The sequence below is a fragment of the Lynx rufus genome, unplaced genomic scaffold (assembly GCF_022079265.1).
Source record: "Lynx rufus isolate CCGP_SWC_20201006 ecotype Redwood Valley unplaced genomic scaffold, mLynRuf1.p SCAF_5, whole genome shotgun sequence".
In the NCBI taxonomy this organism is placed as follows: Eukaryota; Metazoa; Chordata; class Mammalia; order Carnivora; family Felidae; genus Lynx; species Lynx rufus.
In genome coordinates this window covers 100,469,905-100,486,699 of record NW_025814867.1, presented here as the reverse complement: position 1 = coordinate 100,486,699, position 16,795 = coordinate 100,469,905, and the positions used below count along the sequence as shown (strand labels likewise).

The 16,795-nt window shown below is 40.9% G+C and overlaps 1 protein-coding gene across 2 annotated transcripts in view; it reads left to right on the top strand.

Annotated features, from left to right (window-relative positions):
* PHLDB2 (pleckstrin homology like domain family B member 2) overlaps positions 1-16,795 on the top strand; it is an 88,202-nt gene that overhangs the window by 54,858 nt on the left and 16,549 nt on the right. For both annotated transcript variants that reach the window (XM_047100085.1, XM_047100086.1), the window contains 4 exons: positions 1,280-1,423; positions 4,486-4,626; positions 5,816-5,915; positions 13,352-13,559. In XM_047100085.1, the coding sequence (XP_046956041.1) occupies positions 1,280-1,423; positions 4,486-4,626; positions 5,816-5,915; positions 13,352-13,559 (593 nt within the window). The remainder of the gene's footprint in view (positions 1-1,279; positions 1,424-4,485; positions 4,627-5,815; positions 5,916-13,351; positions 13,560-16,795) is intronic.

The window sequence follows — 16,795 nt, the reverse complement described above, 5'->3', positions numbered from 1 at the left end:
TCCTGGAGCCACTTTTTCTTTTTAAATTTTTTTTAAATATTTATTTATTTTTGAGAGAGAGAGAGAGAGAGTGGGAGCAGGGGAGGGGCAGAGAGAGAGGGAGACACAGAATCTAAAGCAGGCTCCAGGCTCTGAGCTGCCAGCATAGAGCCCGACGCGAGGTTTGAACCCATGAACCACTGAGATCATGACCTGAGCTGAAGTCCAGCATTTAACCCACTGAGCCAGCCAGGTGCCCCCCTGGAGCCACTTTTTTAAAGGATTGATGGGCTAATAGAAGAGCCCAAGTGTTAAATTTCACTCAATTTTACTTTTAAAAGAGAAATACTATTCTGTATTCTTTATTCTATTTTTTCCAACTGTTTTGTTGGTGTGGTGAAAATCATGATTGGTTGGTACAATTATTTTGGATGAAAATTTATAAGTGCCTTTTCCTCAAATATAAATGGAGGAGTTTTGATTCTTGCAGGTTTTGATTCACAGACATGTTCTCTAACCTGAAGCTGGAACTGATCATTGAACTTAAAAGTCAATGAGCAATTCTCTGTCCTGGGGTAGAACTGAGAGTTGGGGAAGCTACCTGGAATTGAAATAGCCTCAAGCTACAACTCCACCTGAGGGTGTGTGTGTGTGTGTGTGTGTGTGTGTGTGTGTGTACACATTTGTCTTGCTAGGGAAGGCTCATGAGAGGATGAGTATCCCTTTTATTCTAATTTAGGTGAGATGCCTGAAAGCTAGATTCCATTACAAATAAATGACTGCTTATAAAATGTCTTCATACAAAACCCAGAAGCCCTCAGCCTACTGTTACTCACACTCTAACTCATCGGGAAACAGAAGAAAAGGGGAAAATCTAAAAATAATGATTTGTGGTAAAAGCTCTTGAAGTATGAGTGATTGCACTGTAAATTTTATATCTCAGATTTTCGTGTATGTGATTATTTTAAATGTTGTATAGTGACGCCCTCATTCAGTCAACAGAATGAATGGCTGATACCTCTGGATATTTTGAAATCAAAGGCACGGGTTATTTATAATATAATCATCCTGATTTCACCTCCCAAAAATGTATTTGTAGTGTTTGGCGTATCAGTTTTCAAGATTAAGCGTCGTAAATCCATTTTAATGGCTGATGATTCCCTTAATGAAACATTTGGTAATACCACAGATATTTGGCTGTGCCGCTCAAAGCTAACTCCATTGTACTGGGAGCATTAATACTCTCGCATGCCTCAGCTTTTGCTTTCTTTGTGTTTAACTTCTGAATTCCTCCTTTTAGGGCTATATCAGTGTAAATGAAATTAATGAGCCATGTGTCAATTCCACGAATCTATCCCCTTCCTCTCAGTTCCCTGCTGATGCTGATGCTGTTGCCACTGGGCCTCCCACAGCTGTGCCGGTGAGCCAGCCACAAAATAAAGAGGTGTGTTGGCATGACATTTCATTCATTCACTGCTTTCCTCATGTCAAAGATTAACCCATGATTACCTGAAAGGGAAGGTGTGTGTGACCAGTATACATCTGGTTGACCAGCGGGCCGGAGTGATGCCGGGTTTGAAAAATGTACCAATTTGGGGTCCTGTTCTGTCGGCCATGATACTAGAAATCATGAGATGGATGGTACAGAGTGGAGTAGTAGGAGAATTAAGTTCAAAACCATAAACTCTAGATCGTAGCACTCTAACCTGACACCCTTTTCATAGAAAACAAAAAGCCTTCCTAAAATTGTTAGTTTGAATCGCTTTTCCAGTTTGATTTTTTTTTTCTGTTGTGTTGTGCAGTATGGATTTTTTTTTTAAAACATCTGGGGAGGGGCAAATAATAGTAAATTAAAATACCTTCTAACTGATCCAGGTTGCTCGCAGAGTGGGATTTTAACAAGAGACTAAATTGAAAGATACTGCCCATCATCTGTGACTTTTGATTAAAACACAAGAGAACAGAATAATGAGATTATCGATTTCATTTCTTTGTCTAATTCTTTCATTTCATATGGACACATATATACTTTTTCTTTCTCCTATAAAGCAAAGATCACCTGTCTGTTCTGGATTTATGTTTCCTTCCACCCTTTCTCCTCATCCTATCACTCAACCTCCATCAGCCCCTTGGCCCGAAGTCCTGGCTCCATCTGTCGATCCTTTCCCTTTAAATGACACACCTCCTCCTCTACCAGCTAAGAAACACAGAAGGCAGCCACAGCAGCAGGAGCAACAGGTAACTTGACACTGGTGTTCAGAGTTTGAGAGCTTGACCTTGACAACAAGGTTACTTACGTGGAATCTTTCCATCAGCTTTTCCAAAGGTATCCTTGAAAAGACAAGTACATATTCCTTTGCTGGGTTTTCTTTTGTTTGGTTGGATTTTGTTTTTTTTTTTTTTTTTAAGGCCATTTAGTATTTTTTAAGGGTGTGGGGGATTGTTCTAAACTTCAACAACTTGATTGCCCTCTCCTGACTTTTGATATGTTCAAGCTAGGTATGTTTCATATCCTCAGGCTTCAGTTCCTATTCAACCAAAATACTGCAACTTATCTCAGGTATTTTTCAAAAGGATAATAATTTTTCCATTAAACCCATGGTATAAAAAGTTGCTGGGTCAACACAAAATAGTTTTCTTACACATTACTGAAGTCATAATAATAGACACCATGCCCTTGCTATGTGTCAAAATTTGCTGAACATTTTACAAATAAATATCTCATTTCTTGCTTCTACTAATCCTGTGAAATAAGAATTAATTCCTTATTGCCTGAGGTAAATAGCTTGTCTAACGTCACACCACAAAAAAGACATTTGGGTCATAGAAGATTTTTATTAATCACATTTTTTTTAAATTTTTTTTTCAATGTTTATTTATTATTGGGACAGAGAGAGACAGAGCATGAACGGGGGAGGGGCAGAGAGAGAGGGAGACACAGAATCGGAAACAGGCTCCAGGCTCGGAGCCATCAGCCCAGAGCCTGACGCGGGGCTCGAACTCACGCACCGCGAGATCGTGACCTGGCTGAAGTCGGACGCTTAACCGACTGCACCACCCAGGCGCCTTAATCACATTTTTAAATAAAGAATTCATTATTATGAATGTCACCCTTCTTCAAGCACATTAGTGCATATTCATGCTTGGGTGTTCAAAAAAAATCTGTTTTGAGGTTCCTTTCAACTACAATCAAATTTCTATATGAGTTTGGCCCAGAAGATGCTAAGGAATCATAGTCTCTAGATCCCCAAATTAGAGGGGCTGTGGTTTGCTATGCCCAGCTGTTACTTTTCTTTCTTTTTTTTTTAATGCTTATTTATTTTTGAGAGAGAGAGAGAGACAAAGTGTGAGCAGGGCAGGGGCAGAGAGAGAGGGAGACACAGAGTCTGAAACAGGCTCCAGGCTCTGAGCTGTCAGCACAGAGCCCGACGCGGGGCTCGAACTCACAAACCACGAGATCATGACCTGAGCTGAAGTTGGACGTTTAACTGACTGAGCCACCCAGGCGCCCCCAGCTGTTACTTTTCTTGAAGTTACCTTTACTGCCTTTTACCTTTTGTTAAAGGACTATATCCCCTCACTAGTTTTAGGTTCATAAAAACTAGAATAAAGAGATAATTATGAGGTTAAAATGTAGATATTTTTCATGATTGGCATCTTTGAAGATTAATCATAAATGTGGTAACTCAAATTGCATTCATTTTTATGTGTTTCAAAAGCTTGAGCTTAGTCTAAATATGATCAAACCCTAAGAGCCTTTAATTAGGAATTAACTTTACTGCTAAGTAAGACCTTTTGGGGGAGGCTAAGAAAAATGTGGATACATTTCAAGTTAGCAAAAATTTTGCCTTATATATAAATATATACTAAAAAAAATAAAGAAATAGTCAACAGGAGGATTTTTAAATGTGAGGAACTACTACAGGGATTTCTTGACTAAGATCCTTTTTTAAGATAAAAGAGTAACCTAGTAGGGTGTCTTATATGGAAACGTTATATGGATTTGGAGTGTTTATATGTAATTAAAATATTCTGACTTTAAAACAACTTCCCTGTTTACTCGCTCTTTCTCTCCATCTTCTTCCTTCTCCCTTTCCTTGTTCTCCTCACACTGGGATCTGTGCCAGCACACAGAACTGTCCAGACAGACAAGGGGAGAAACTGCTTACTTGCTTTGTCCACTGGCTGTTCCGCCATCCACATGGCGGCCATCATAATAATTTGTAAGTTGTCCTGAGGCCCCAAGGCAGCAGGCACTATCTATGAAAGTGAAAGGTGGATTTTTTTTTTTAAGTTTCTAGGTCCAATAATAAATTCTTCCAGTGTCTATGTATCTTACCGAATGTTAGCCCTAGTCTGTTAGTGAACACAAGTATAAGCTGAATTTTTTTTTAATTCTGTGTTAAAATTCCAAAACTTCTTTGTGAATGCGTACTTCTTAATTTCTTCAGTGACCTGTTCCAATTTGTCAAGTTTTGCTATTCTGCTTTACATTTGCATTTAAAGCATTTTAGAAGTCTGGAAGAAAGGAAAAAACAGCATAAAGAAGGCCTCTATCTGAGTGACACTTTGCCTCGAAAGAAAACCACACCTTCCATATCCCCACATTTCAGCAGTGCTACTATGGGGAGAAGCACCACCCCAAAGGTAGGACGTGGGGTGAACCACGGGCTTCACATCAGTGAGTCTTCTTGTCCTAGCGTTGACCAACGTGCAAAGGCTCTTAAAGAAAATGCTGAATAATAAACCACTAAGTTTGCTTGTTGGGCAGACATATAACTGTATTGCATTTTCGATCCGATTCAGGGGACACTTGGAATTGTACCCTCCGGGACCTAAGGACCCCGGTCCAGGGTTTTTTTCCCTCCACCACACAAGTGGTGGGTAGCGTTCGCCTAGGTGACAGATTCCAATGACTGCCTCCTAGATCTAGAAATTGGAGGATAGACGCTCTGGATTCCAGGAATAGTAGCAACAAGTATGTATTGAGAGTCATTTCTATATGCCCGACCCTGGAATAAACCCTTTATGTGGATTGCCTCATTTGAATATCCAGCAGCACTATTCAGTAGAGGTACTCCTTTTCCGCATCGTACTTATGGACAGACTGAAGGATGAAGAAGCGGAGTGCCCTCAGCTGCTTAGCAGTGAAGCTGGACTACGAACCCACACTCAGGTGTCACACTTGAGTCCTCACTCATGTTTTGCTGACACATCCAGGGTCACTGCAGAAAGAGGGGGAGAGGCAGATGAGAAGGAGTTTCCGAGTGGGCCAGGCTTTTGGGCCCTTCCCTTACCCTTAATCAGAGTAACTCGGTTTGAATCTATTGTATGAACTGGTGTTCCGAGTGTATTTTACCCTAAGGATTTTCTATTTTGAAAGAGTGCTAAACCCGCTGGGGTAGTTGATAGGTTTCTCCAGTCGCCACGGGGAGACGGAAATGGGTGCACTTATAACAAGTGTAGATCTTCTCTTCTTTGTGCATGATGTGCATGCATTCTTGTCCCTGCATCTGCCCTCGGCTCCTTATGCATGAAGAACTTTGAGTTGTTCTCTAAGGTGGTTTTGGACAGTGTTTCCCCATCTGTCTTCATTTTTGGAATTGCTGCCACTGGAGAAATTACTGTGGTGTCGAGCCTGCCATGGAGCTCCTTGGAAGGGTCGGTGACTGGCCTTGGCCATTGAGTGTGAATAAATGGGATGCATTCGTTCCTCCTTCCTACTTTCCCTGCCCTCTGCGCTTGCATTGGAGCTGTGGAAACAGGGATGAGGCCATGTCCCAAAGGACCATTTGGCCTGCAGTTCACCTGAAGTAATTCCCCCCGGTTCTCACAGGCCCACCTGCCCCTGGGACAGAGCAACAGCTGTGGCAGCGTGCTGCCTCACTCCCTGGCAACCATGACCAAAGACTCAGAATCTCGGAGGATGCTCAGAGGTAAGCACGTTTTGAATCAGACATCATGGCTTTTGTTACGCATCAGAATTTCTCAGGGAGAGAGAGCAAGAACAGGGTTGGGGATCGATTAGAGAGGAGGTCAGATCCTCAGTTTCATTCTTTTTTTTTTTTAATTTTGTTTTACATTTATTTATTTTTGATAGAGAGAGACAGAGCACAGGTGGGGGAGGGGCAGAGAGAGGAGACACAGAATCCTAAGCAGGCTTCAGGCTCTGAGCTGTCAGCACAGAGCCTACCACAGGGTTCCAACTCAACAAACCATGAGATCATGACCTGATCTGAAGTCGGATGCTTAACCAACTGAGCCACCCAGGTGCCCCCCTCAGTTTCATTCTTAATGAATCTTCTTGGGGGAAGGATGTATATCTCCTTATTGTTGTACTAAAGTAACTTTTTCTATTATACACGTGGCTGGTACCTTTTAAATATACCCACTGTACTTTATAAATTCAATAGAATTCTTAAAACAGGAAGGCCCCTACAGCATTACTACCCTTCCCATTTGGTAGAAAGAAAAGAGACACCACTGAAATCCAGAGAGATCACCAGGGCACTTAACCAAGCCACTTACCTGGTCTGTGGCTAAGCCACACTGTTGAAACATATGCTCAAGAGTCACTGAGCTGGCACAGTAAATAGAACACTAGTGGCCCTGGACAGAAGTACCTAAGGCCTTTTAGTGTGGTTTGAGCTTTTATTCTATGTGATTGTTAGGTTTCAGGTAGACTTTGATTCTCAGCATCTTTTACTTCTTTGTGGTAATAGATTGCATTTATAATGAGGTTGTCAAATAGTCTTTGTGGGGCTAGGAGAAATTACAGTAATGCAGTTCCAGAGGTGAGCTTCTCCTTGAGAGGATTAGATGTGTGTTAACAGTCATCTAGGTCAGTAGCCTATCTTGACCCTAACTTTTGAGCAGGCATGGTGCCAGAGACCAAGAACACAAATGAATGACACAGTCAGCCCTGACATGCTTGTAGTCCAGTGAGGAAGAAAGACACATAACAGAGGATTTAAATAAAATATGGTAAATGCAGTGATGGAGGAATGCCCAGGATATAAAGGGGGATGCTGACAGAGTGGTGGGCATTCATGCATTCGTGAGATTGGAACGCTTCCCTCCAAGCAGGCCAGGATTCAGTTCTGACTGTTCAGCCCTTCTGCTGGTGGTACCAGGGGATAATCACTGGTTTCCTGCCAAAAAAAAAAAAAAGAATATAAAAGAAAAGAAATATATATAAATCGGGGTGCCTGGGTGGCTCAGTCAGTTAAACATCTTACTCTTGATTTTAGCTCAGGCCATGATTTCACAGTTCATGAGGTCAAGCCCCATGTTGGGCTCTGCGCTGAAAGTGTGGAGCCTATTTGGGATTCTCTCTCCCCTTCCCTCTGCCCCTCCCCTGCACCCACTCTCTGTCAAAATAAATAAGCATTAAAAAAAGAAATGTATATATATATGAATTTCAGTATATATAAAATGTGTGTATGTGTGTAATATATATAGTATATCACTTGGATGAGGTTTTTGAATCATTACTAGAAGTGATTTAAGAGTTAATAGAGTCTGTAGTATTCATAAGAGAGGTTAATAACTCATGAAAGGTTTACAGTGTTACCATGTGAGTCGAATGCAATTGATTAAGCTTCTCTTATTTTCTTTACTATAATTTCTTAATAAGCTAAAATATCTCTTATGATTTATAAATAATAAACATAAATGAGTCTTGATATTCTGGCTGTCATTCCTCATTGTTCACTTGTGGGTCAAGTCTATTTTCTGTGACAGCATTTTCCTGTGGTATTTATAGACTTTTTAAATGTATTTTTCCCACTAGCTGATGACATCAAAGTTTGGATTGGCCACAATGCCCTATTTTATGTGAAAAGTCTTTTTCTTAAAGAATAAGAAAAACTAGACCTTTATACTAAATGGAGAGATTTGTAAATTCAAGAGCTATTAACATTATTATGTAAGAGGATTCTTAAGAGAATGTGGTGAAACCAAAGGATGTTTGATCTTTTGTTTTCTGATCTCACCTTGCCCATCAAATGATGGAAATCCCCATGCTAGGTTCCTAGAGGAAAACTGACCCAATTCCCTGAGGTCACATTAGGACGTACTCTGCAAAATCCATTGACTTTGACCTATCTTTCTGCTCTGGTTCTTCATCAATGCCCTTCACTTTGGAGCATCTGGGAAGATGGCAGCTTCATTCTTTCCTGCTGCAGCTCTAAAGTGGGGTTCTTCTTGAAGAGTTTCATGTGGTGCTGATGAGAGAGCCTCTGAGGAAGTAGAGAACCATCTTGTATGTGTTGATCAAAGTGGACGTGATGTGTCTTATGAAGCCAGAGGAGGAGGGGACAGGGACTGCAGTTCTTAGAGCCACACTGGAGCATAAAATTGACAGGATTTTCCACGAAGCCCATCCAGGTGGCCCACACAGACCAGGAGGGATGAATCATTATTTCACTTAGAATTGCTTTACTGGTACCTTGTTGCCTTCACTAAAATAGCAAACAAGTAAAATTCCATGGTTTTGAACAAATTGCACCTAACACGTTTTCATTACTCAAATTTAATAGATTTTATCATGGGGGGGGGACTTACATAATTAACTTAAATGAACTGTGTTTTTTTGCTGCTTATTCATAATGGATACATCAAGGACAATGGTGTAAGTATAAGCCTTCCTTCGATCAGCACTATTTTCATAAAACTGACAACGTGAGCCAGGCAAACAAAGATCTTTGAGAGCTGAGTTTAGAGCAAAGAGCCCAGGAACTCAACTCTTAAAGTTGTAATGGTTATTGGCTTTTATACAACTTGTGAACTGGTCCTTTGTAAGCTTTAGAATGAATGAAATCTTTGTCCTTTTGTCTTCTGTTAAATGCAGGGAAGTCCAAGAAAGGTAGGACAACCTCCTTGTGTGGTGTTTTTGTTGCCAGCAAATTAGTGAAAGGTCATTGTGGAGTCATCTTTAAGAAATGATCACACTTGAAACTGTAAAATAGTGGATTTTTAGTCTAATGATCATTCCTTTCACACAGTGGGGGAAAATTGTTGCACAGTTGCTAGAAATGCAACATGAGTGCAGCTGCTGGTCACACACAAGCATTGTACTGTGAGACTCAGAATCGAGATAGAGATAAAAGTAGGCACTGGCATGTGTATAGGCTAAGTGTAAAACATGATGTTCCTCCTTTCCAAAGGCCAGGCATAAATAAGACTGGGAGGAGTCTATTTATACATACATGGGAGGAGGGAAGGATTCAGGATGCTCCTGCTTACTGACTCTGTTTAAGTCTATTTTAGAAGTAAGACCTCATGGTGAGTGAAGACCAGTTTAAATGACTGGTTTGAATAAATATGAGGCTCATTACTGTGGCTACTGGTAGAGATGCAGGATGTCAGAGGACGGAATGCTTATAAAGTGTGATGGACGGTGCTTCAAATAACTGAATGGCAATTTTGTAAACCCTAGCTCTTAAAAACTATTCGTTGCTGTCTGCTTGAGAAAAAGAATTGTCTTATCGTTATGATCTTGTTTTTATTCTCCCTGTTTTCTGGTCGGCAAGTATGTGTGAAAGCTGTTAGTTTCCATTTTTTTTTTCACTAACTGTATGTATGTCTCGTGAGCTTGTTATTTTTTGACTTCTCAAGTCCTTCTCTGTACACTCAGATTTAACCTAGAAACGTGAAAACATCTTGCCTTGTTGATCTGGTGTTGTTATTAACACTGTCAATGACTGCATGTTGGAAGTGTTGTATATTTTTCCTGTCCCCTGTCACCCTTTTTTGATCTTGTCTCTTTCTCCCTTTCTCCATCATTCTCCTTCATCCCTGACTCGTCCTGTACCTTCATCTCCCGGCTGTGGACTATGGTTAGGAAGAATGAATTTCTCAGCAGGTGAGCTATGATAGGCTAACTTGTCAGAAATACATATTAATTTTATCCTCTTAAACCCAGGTTATAGTTTTAAGTCATCTCATTTTCTATACTAAGCCCAGATAACCATTGAAAATATACAACACACACTGGGAAGATATTGGCAAGACTATATGTCTTACAATGGTTAACTCACAAAGGACTTTCCAGGTCTAACTGGCCAGAATTCATGGACAGGCAATAATAAAAAAAATAATAATAAAGTAAAAAAGTAATAATAAGTAAAAATAAAAAAATAATAATAATTAATAATAATAATGGGCTTTGCACATCTATTCTCCTGGCTCTCTGAGACAGTGAAGACAGTTGAGTTGGTTTGGGTTCTTTGCATGTGCTATGCTTAGCGATGAGCCTCAGATATCATCAGGTCTTACTTTATAAACCTTATAAACATTCCCTCGAATGGCTATTTCTGTCTGGATAGAAAGAATTTAGAGCATTTACAAGGCCCTTTTTGCTTTTCAGTTACTGTCCCACTGCTGAATGTTACTCTTGCTACATAATTTAAAAACAAACAAACAAACAAACATGAGTAGTCTCAAATATTGGGAAAGTCTCATTTTTCCCAACGCACTTACGCTACCCCATCCCAGACAGTAGATGCATTCCACTTCCTTATTTAGCCACTATAAAGCTGGAATTTACAGATGAGAAAATGAATTGATTCAGTGGCTCTTTAGTTCATGACATCCCTATACTAAATGAATGAGGATCCTGTGGTGATCAGGACACGTGTCCCCCTCCCTGTTAAAGCTTGCACCTGTCCTGGGGCTACCTAATGGCAGGAACAGTTCTTCTTGGACATTCTACCAGGGTTTCCTCTGGTCTGCTGCTCTCCTCAAGTATTTCCTCTATCAGAAGTACCTGTACCTTTAAGCGGACAGGCCAGAGCCCGAATCCCAACACCAGCTGTTTGGAATCACACTGGTATAATCCCAGGATCACAGGGACGAGGTCCATGCCCTTACATGTGATTGCAGAGGTAACTTAATTTTTTGAAATTGTTCAGGAGGGAGCAGTTGAATCCAGGTGACTAACCCACTGCGATTAGTAAAGTGTTGCCGGTTGGGAGAAACGGGCCTCTGCATGAGGTAAAACATTTCCACTCACGCTGGATCCACAGGAAACAAAACGCCTGCCCTGGGAAACCTATGCTCATTAGCAGAAGGCTCTTTCACTAAAATTGCAGAGAAAATCTCAGGTACTCACCCTACCCCCAGAATGGCGGAAAGTTCTCACAGACACAGAGCCGAACCTCCACAGGTATTGAGGTGGTCTGGGGTATTTATGATGTTCACAATCCTTAGCACAGTACACATTGTGACACAGCTGTCCCTTGTGCCCATATCTGAACAATTTGAATCGTTTTAGTGTACTGTCTATCTCACCTGAAGGTTGTAAATTCATGTTCTTATTTTGTGATACTTTGTGGGGAAAAAAATCATGGAAGATCTGACGATCAGGACACACAGTGGCTTTAAGAAGAAATATACTCGCCATCTTTTCTGCTTTTCCAAGAAGGTGTTAGTTGCATTATAGGGATTGGCCTTTCCTCATTATGAAAAACCGAAGGGGAAGAGGAAGTTGTGGCACATGTCATTGCCAAGGAGATAGGTCTCATATGTTTTAAATTACATGGCTGTCTCTTAGGGATTTGTTTTTCATACTAACAGGGAAATGGCTTCCATGTACTCACTGCCAGTGCAGAAGTTTTCTTTGCCAACAAGCCTTTTTTGAAAGCATAAGGAAAGATACGTGTGTGACTTTTTCAAATAATTTCTGGTGTTTTTTTTTGTCCCCCTCCTTTTCATAATGAATAACTGGAAACAATTTAAAAGGAGCAATTAGTAATTCCAAAAGTTCAAGTATCAAAGGTAAATATTTGAATAATAATTTTTTTTTAAAGGCACAAACTCCACGCTTATAAACGTACTGGCTTCATTTCATGCTTTCTGCATTAATCATTACGAATAATGATATTCTATCTAAAGTCTCATGGTGTGCTTTTTTTGTGTTGCATCTTCCCTTGGCCAAGTGATCTGTCGCTTTTACATATGTATTTGTAATTTATAATTACAGCTTATATTAAGGAAACATTTTCCCAGAAATGCCATAATCTGAACTAACATATTTTCACTTAGATATCTAAAGCCACTCCAAACTGTTTGGCATGCAAACTGTCTGTGGAACTAAAATCATTTTACAGAAACTTTTGGTGGATGATGCTTTACTAAAGCCCTCCTGGTTGTGGCTCTGAACAGTGGAAATGTTCAACTGATAGCTGAGGAAGCTGTTCGGAATCACTGCCCTTCTTTCACCCTCTGGCTGCTTTTTTGACTATTTCATTACCAATTGAGAGCCTCACTGAAGGTTGGTGGAGTGCAAGGAAAGAGATGAAATTCAAATGGTCGAGTTGTAAACGCTTAATAGGTCCGGTAGTAAATTTGATGAGGGAGAAAGAGATCGCGAACCACTGCTGGCTAGAGAAATGTCTTTTTCATAAATTGGTTGATCATTATGATCCCTGGTTCCTACATATATGGTAAAGAGAGAATTGAAAGGAAAAATAATTCAGTTTGCATTGCCCAAAAGCTCCCACCAGAGAGCAAGCCATAGCAATAAGTCAAAGTAAAGCCAATACCTAAGACACCAGCTGACCAAGTAAGTACCAGGGTAAAGATGAAGCCTCTTACTGATGGCACTTTTGCTGCTATTGATCTAAGTGCGACGGTTTTGTATGGTTGGTACCACCAACTAGCTTGGGCTGACAGTTCCGGTGGAAGAAGAAGAGAGCTCTGCCTACGGTAATTAGGAAAAGCACAACCATTTAGGAGGGCCGTTCACTGCAAAGTGTTTAAATAATTGGCAGAGAAATTGAAATTGAAAAAACGAAATTGAAAAACGAAGAACGAGAAACGTACACGGTTTGGATGTTTACCAGATTAAAAGTGTTTGTGACAATATGAGTGAGACCCAAGACTCTTACATCCTGCGCCTAGATGATCCACCTGCTGTTTCACGACCTTATCGAGTCCTCAGACTGGAATACTGCTGAGCAAGTGACTGCCCTAAGACCCTGCTGTTGCTTGCCACCGGGAGTTCTCTTGCTTCACTTGAGCCCAGCTATTTTTAGAAGATACAGGGCCTTTGACTGTGTTTCCATTTTTTTTGTTTTTCCCTTTTTTGTTTTTGTGTGTGCTGATGTATTCTCAGTTTCGCTGAGATGTGGGAATGGCAAAGGGAAATGTGAGGTGATCCCCTGACCAGAAAGATCGCTTCCAAGACCACTTCTCTGGGACTCTTGCTTGCACTGAGCATGATGCTGTGTCTTTGATCTTCTTGGCTTCGAAACAAATTAGACCAAGGCCCAAGTTTCACAGGCAGATGTTTTGGGCTGCTGGTTTGACTCTCAGAAGATCTAAGGCTGAAAAATGAGGCATACTAACATATTTATGGCTCTTCCCTCAGGGTATAATCACCAACAGATGAGTGAAGGACAAAGGCAGAAATCTTCTGAATTTTACAACCGCACGGCATCTGAATCAAATGTCTACTTGAACAGTTTCCACTATCCCGATCACAGCTATAAGGACCAGGCCTTTGATACTTTGAGCCTAGACAGCTCTGATAGCATGGAGACCAGCATCTCTGCCTGCTCACCTGACAATATCTCTAGGTAAGATATATTCACGGTTAAGGTTTCCAGTTTATAAAAGGACCTGCTGGTCTCAAAAAGTAAAGCCATTCGCTTGGGGGCAATGTATATGCACCAGCCCACATTTCTGAGACATACAGAGTCCACGGTGAGGAGGAGGGCTGAGTGTCATGGTAGCCTTTGAAAGCAGTTTCCTTGTATCCTGTGTGACTTAGCCAGTCATATAAGCCATTTTTTTCTCCTTTGCTTTGTGTCTTTACATTTGAGTTCACATGTATTCCGTGCTTCAACATTGATTTGCCTCTGTTGGTTGACCCCGACCTTCATTAGGACTCCTTTTGATTGAATAAAGAAATAATTTCCAACAGTATAGTAAGACTGTTGAAGGATTGCTTACACTTATGTTTCATTAAAAGGAAGGCTTTAGCTCTTCCACGTATTAGAATTTTTGTAAGGGTTTAACTATTCACATTTGTGTTCATACTTTGAGGCAAAGTATGGTCTTAGGGAATTATGGCTAACGGCACATCTGAAATATAGATCTGGTCATGGTACTCTGCCCCTTCAAGAGCTGTGATGATGCCCTACTACCTTTTGAGAAAAGTCATACCCTTGAACCTGCATTCTACATCCAACTCAACTTCCCATTCACCCTCTCCTCCTGATACACCTCACAGAGCTTCTTAATACTCAAATCTCTGAGCCTTTGACCATATTAGTCCTGGGCCTGGAATCAAATAGTTTGTTCATTCATCCATTTACAGGCTCCTTCATTCCACAAATACTTATAGAGTGCTCTAGAGTCAACAGTGGGCTGGACTTGGCTCATACTAGCTGGCAAGTGCCACGTGTGCGTCTTTCCCCCTCCGAGTGATCAGTGATGTCATGTTGGTAGTTTGAAATTGCCTGTGGGGGGAGCATGTACTCCACATAAATTGACATTTGCCATGTATCAGGGTTTTATTTCCCTCCAGAGAACGGGTTTGCCGGCACAGCACTGACTACGGTCAAATTAATCCTTCCCTTTTTGTATTCACTCAACCTATATATACTTACTGAGCACCGGTAGTGTCTGTCATTGCAAAACATCTTTATCATCTCCAACCCCCTCTCCTATCTGAGCCTGGAGGGATTTTCCTCATCCTTCAGGCTTAAGCTTAAGTTGGAAACTCATGAAGATTTCTCCCTTTAGGGCCTTTTTCTTCTGTGTTTCTATTGCGCTTGATGCTTTTTTCTATTATATCACTGATCACATTGTGGTATGAAATTTTTCCTTTGGTAATTAATTGGTGAATTCCTCAATGTCAAGGAGGATGTCTAATTACCTTTCGGTTTCTCCACCGAGCAGAGATCTTAGCAGATAGCAGGTATTCAGTAAGTGTTGGCTGAGTAAATACCTCAGGATATAGTGAAATGGACATATTTTCAATTTTGGTATTTTTCTGTGTTTGATCTATTTTAATTGGCTGAGAACGATTATGATTTCAACCTAAGAAACAAGCCAATATTCAGTAAATGTTAACTGAGCACTTGTGTGTCCTAAATGTAAATATCTGGCTGGATAATTAATTGCCATCAACAGACTTCCATATATTGGAATGAAGCCACGGGTGGGAGCAGGAACTTCCTTCTGCTTGTGCTCTATGGCTTTGACCAGACAACTGATTGTCCTACTTGAAACAGATCACACAATGCTCTTGGTGCTGATTTGCTTCTGGTCTGCAAAATGGAGGGGTTGTTTCTTGAATACAAGAGGATGGTGGATTTTAAAACATCTTAATGGAGGGGCGCCTGGGTGGCTCAGTCAGTTAAGCATCCAACTTCAGTTTAGGTCATGATCTCAAGGTTCATGAGTTCGAGCCCCACGTCGGGCTTTATGCCGATAGCTCAGAGCCTGGAGACTGCTTCGGATTCTGTGTCTCCCTCTCCCTCTGCGCCTCCTCTGCTCATGCTCTGTCTCTCTCAAAGAAAATAATAAACGTTAAAAAAAAAACCCACTTTTTAATGGAAAATTACCATCATGTAAATCAAATTTATTTCATTGCAAAGGTTCAAATAATCTGCTCTCCCTCCACCTAAAATTAAAAAAAAAAAAAATGACAGAGACAGAGGGAAAGTAATATCAGCAAGGTCTACTCAGCTTTAGGTTGTTTTGTATTTCATAAATGAAAAGAATATGAGAGACCCTTTATTGGGGCGCCTGGGTGGCTCAGTTGGTTAAGCGTCCGACTTCGCTCAGGTCATGATCTTATGGTTCAGGGGTTCGAGCCTCATGTCGGGCTCTGTGCTGACAGCTTGGATCTTGGAGCCTGCTTCGGATTCTGTGTCTCCCTCTTTCTCTGCCCCTTACCCACTCACACTCTGTCTCTTTCTCTCTCTCAAAAATAAATAAACATTAAAAAAATTAAAAAAAAAAAAAAGAATATGAGAGACCCAACTATAGGTGGCCATTATAGCCAGGAAATTTTAGGGGTGGGGGGAAAACGAGAAAAGGACAGATGCTACATTCTGTGGTAAAGAACAGTGTATTTTAATTTCTGCATTAATGGGTAGAGTATTAATATTACTGGATATATCCTGCCAGAGAAGGAAAGGAGTCTCTGGGGGAAAACACTAACGCAACGATGAGAATCGTATTGCTGCTTGTCACATGGAAATGACCTCAATTGAAGGAGGAGATTATGTAATGATAAAAAATAGGATTTTTTTCTTTTTTGCTGCCATTATGATGTCAGGTTAGAGGGCTGAGTGTTTTACATTATTCAATATTAAAAGATGCAATATCTCACTTTTTAAAAAGTTCAGTATGACTGCTTGGGGGGCAGACATTGAGTATGGGTTAGGGCTTGTCTGGGCCATGCCGGTAAGTGCTGGGAGCTGATGTTTTCAGAACAGAAAGCCTTGAATGTTGAGTATTCATAAATGACAGTCAACTGACCAGTCAGATGTGGTGCTTTTGAATAACAAGACACAAACAAAAATCGGCAGCCCACCAACCATCATACCATAAAGGCAAGAGGAATAAAAGTGGGCATTAAAAGCAAGAACACAGATGGGTCGCCTGGGTGGCTCAGTCGCTTAAGCATCCAACTTCGGCTCAGATCATGATCTCGTGGTTTGTGAGTTCAAGCCCTGCATCAGGCTCTGTGCTGACAGCTCAGAGCCTGGAGCCAGCTTCAGATTCTGTGTCCCCTTCTCTCTCCACCCCTCCCCAGCTCACACTGTGTCTCTCTTTCTCAAAAATAAATAAACATTAA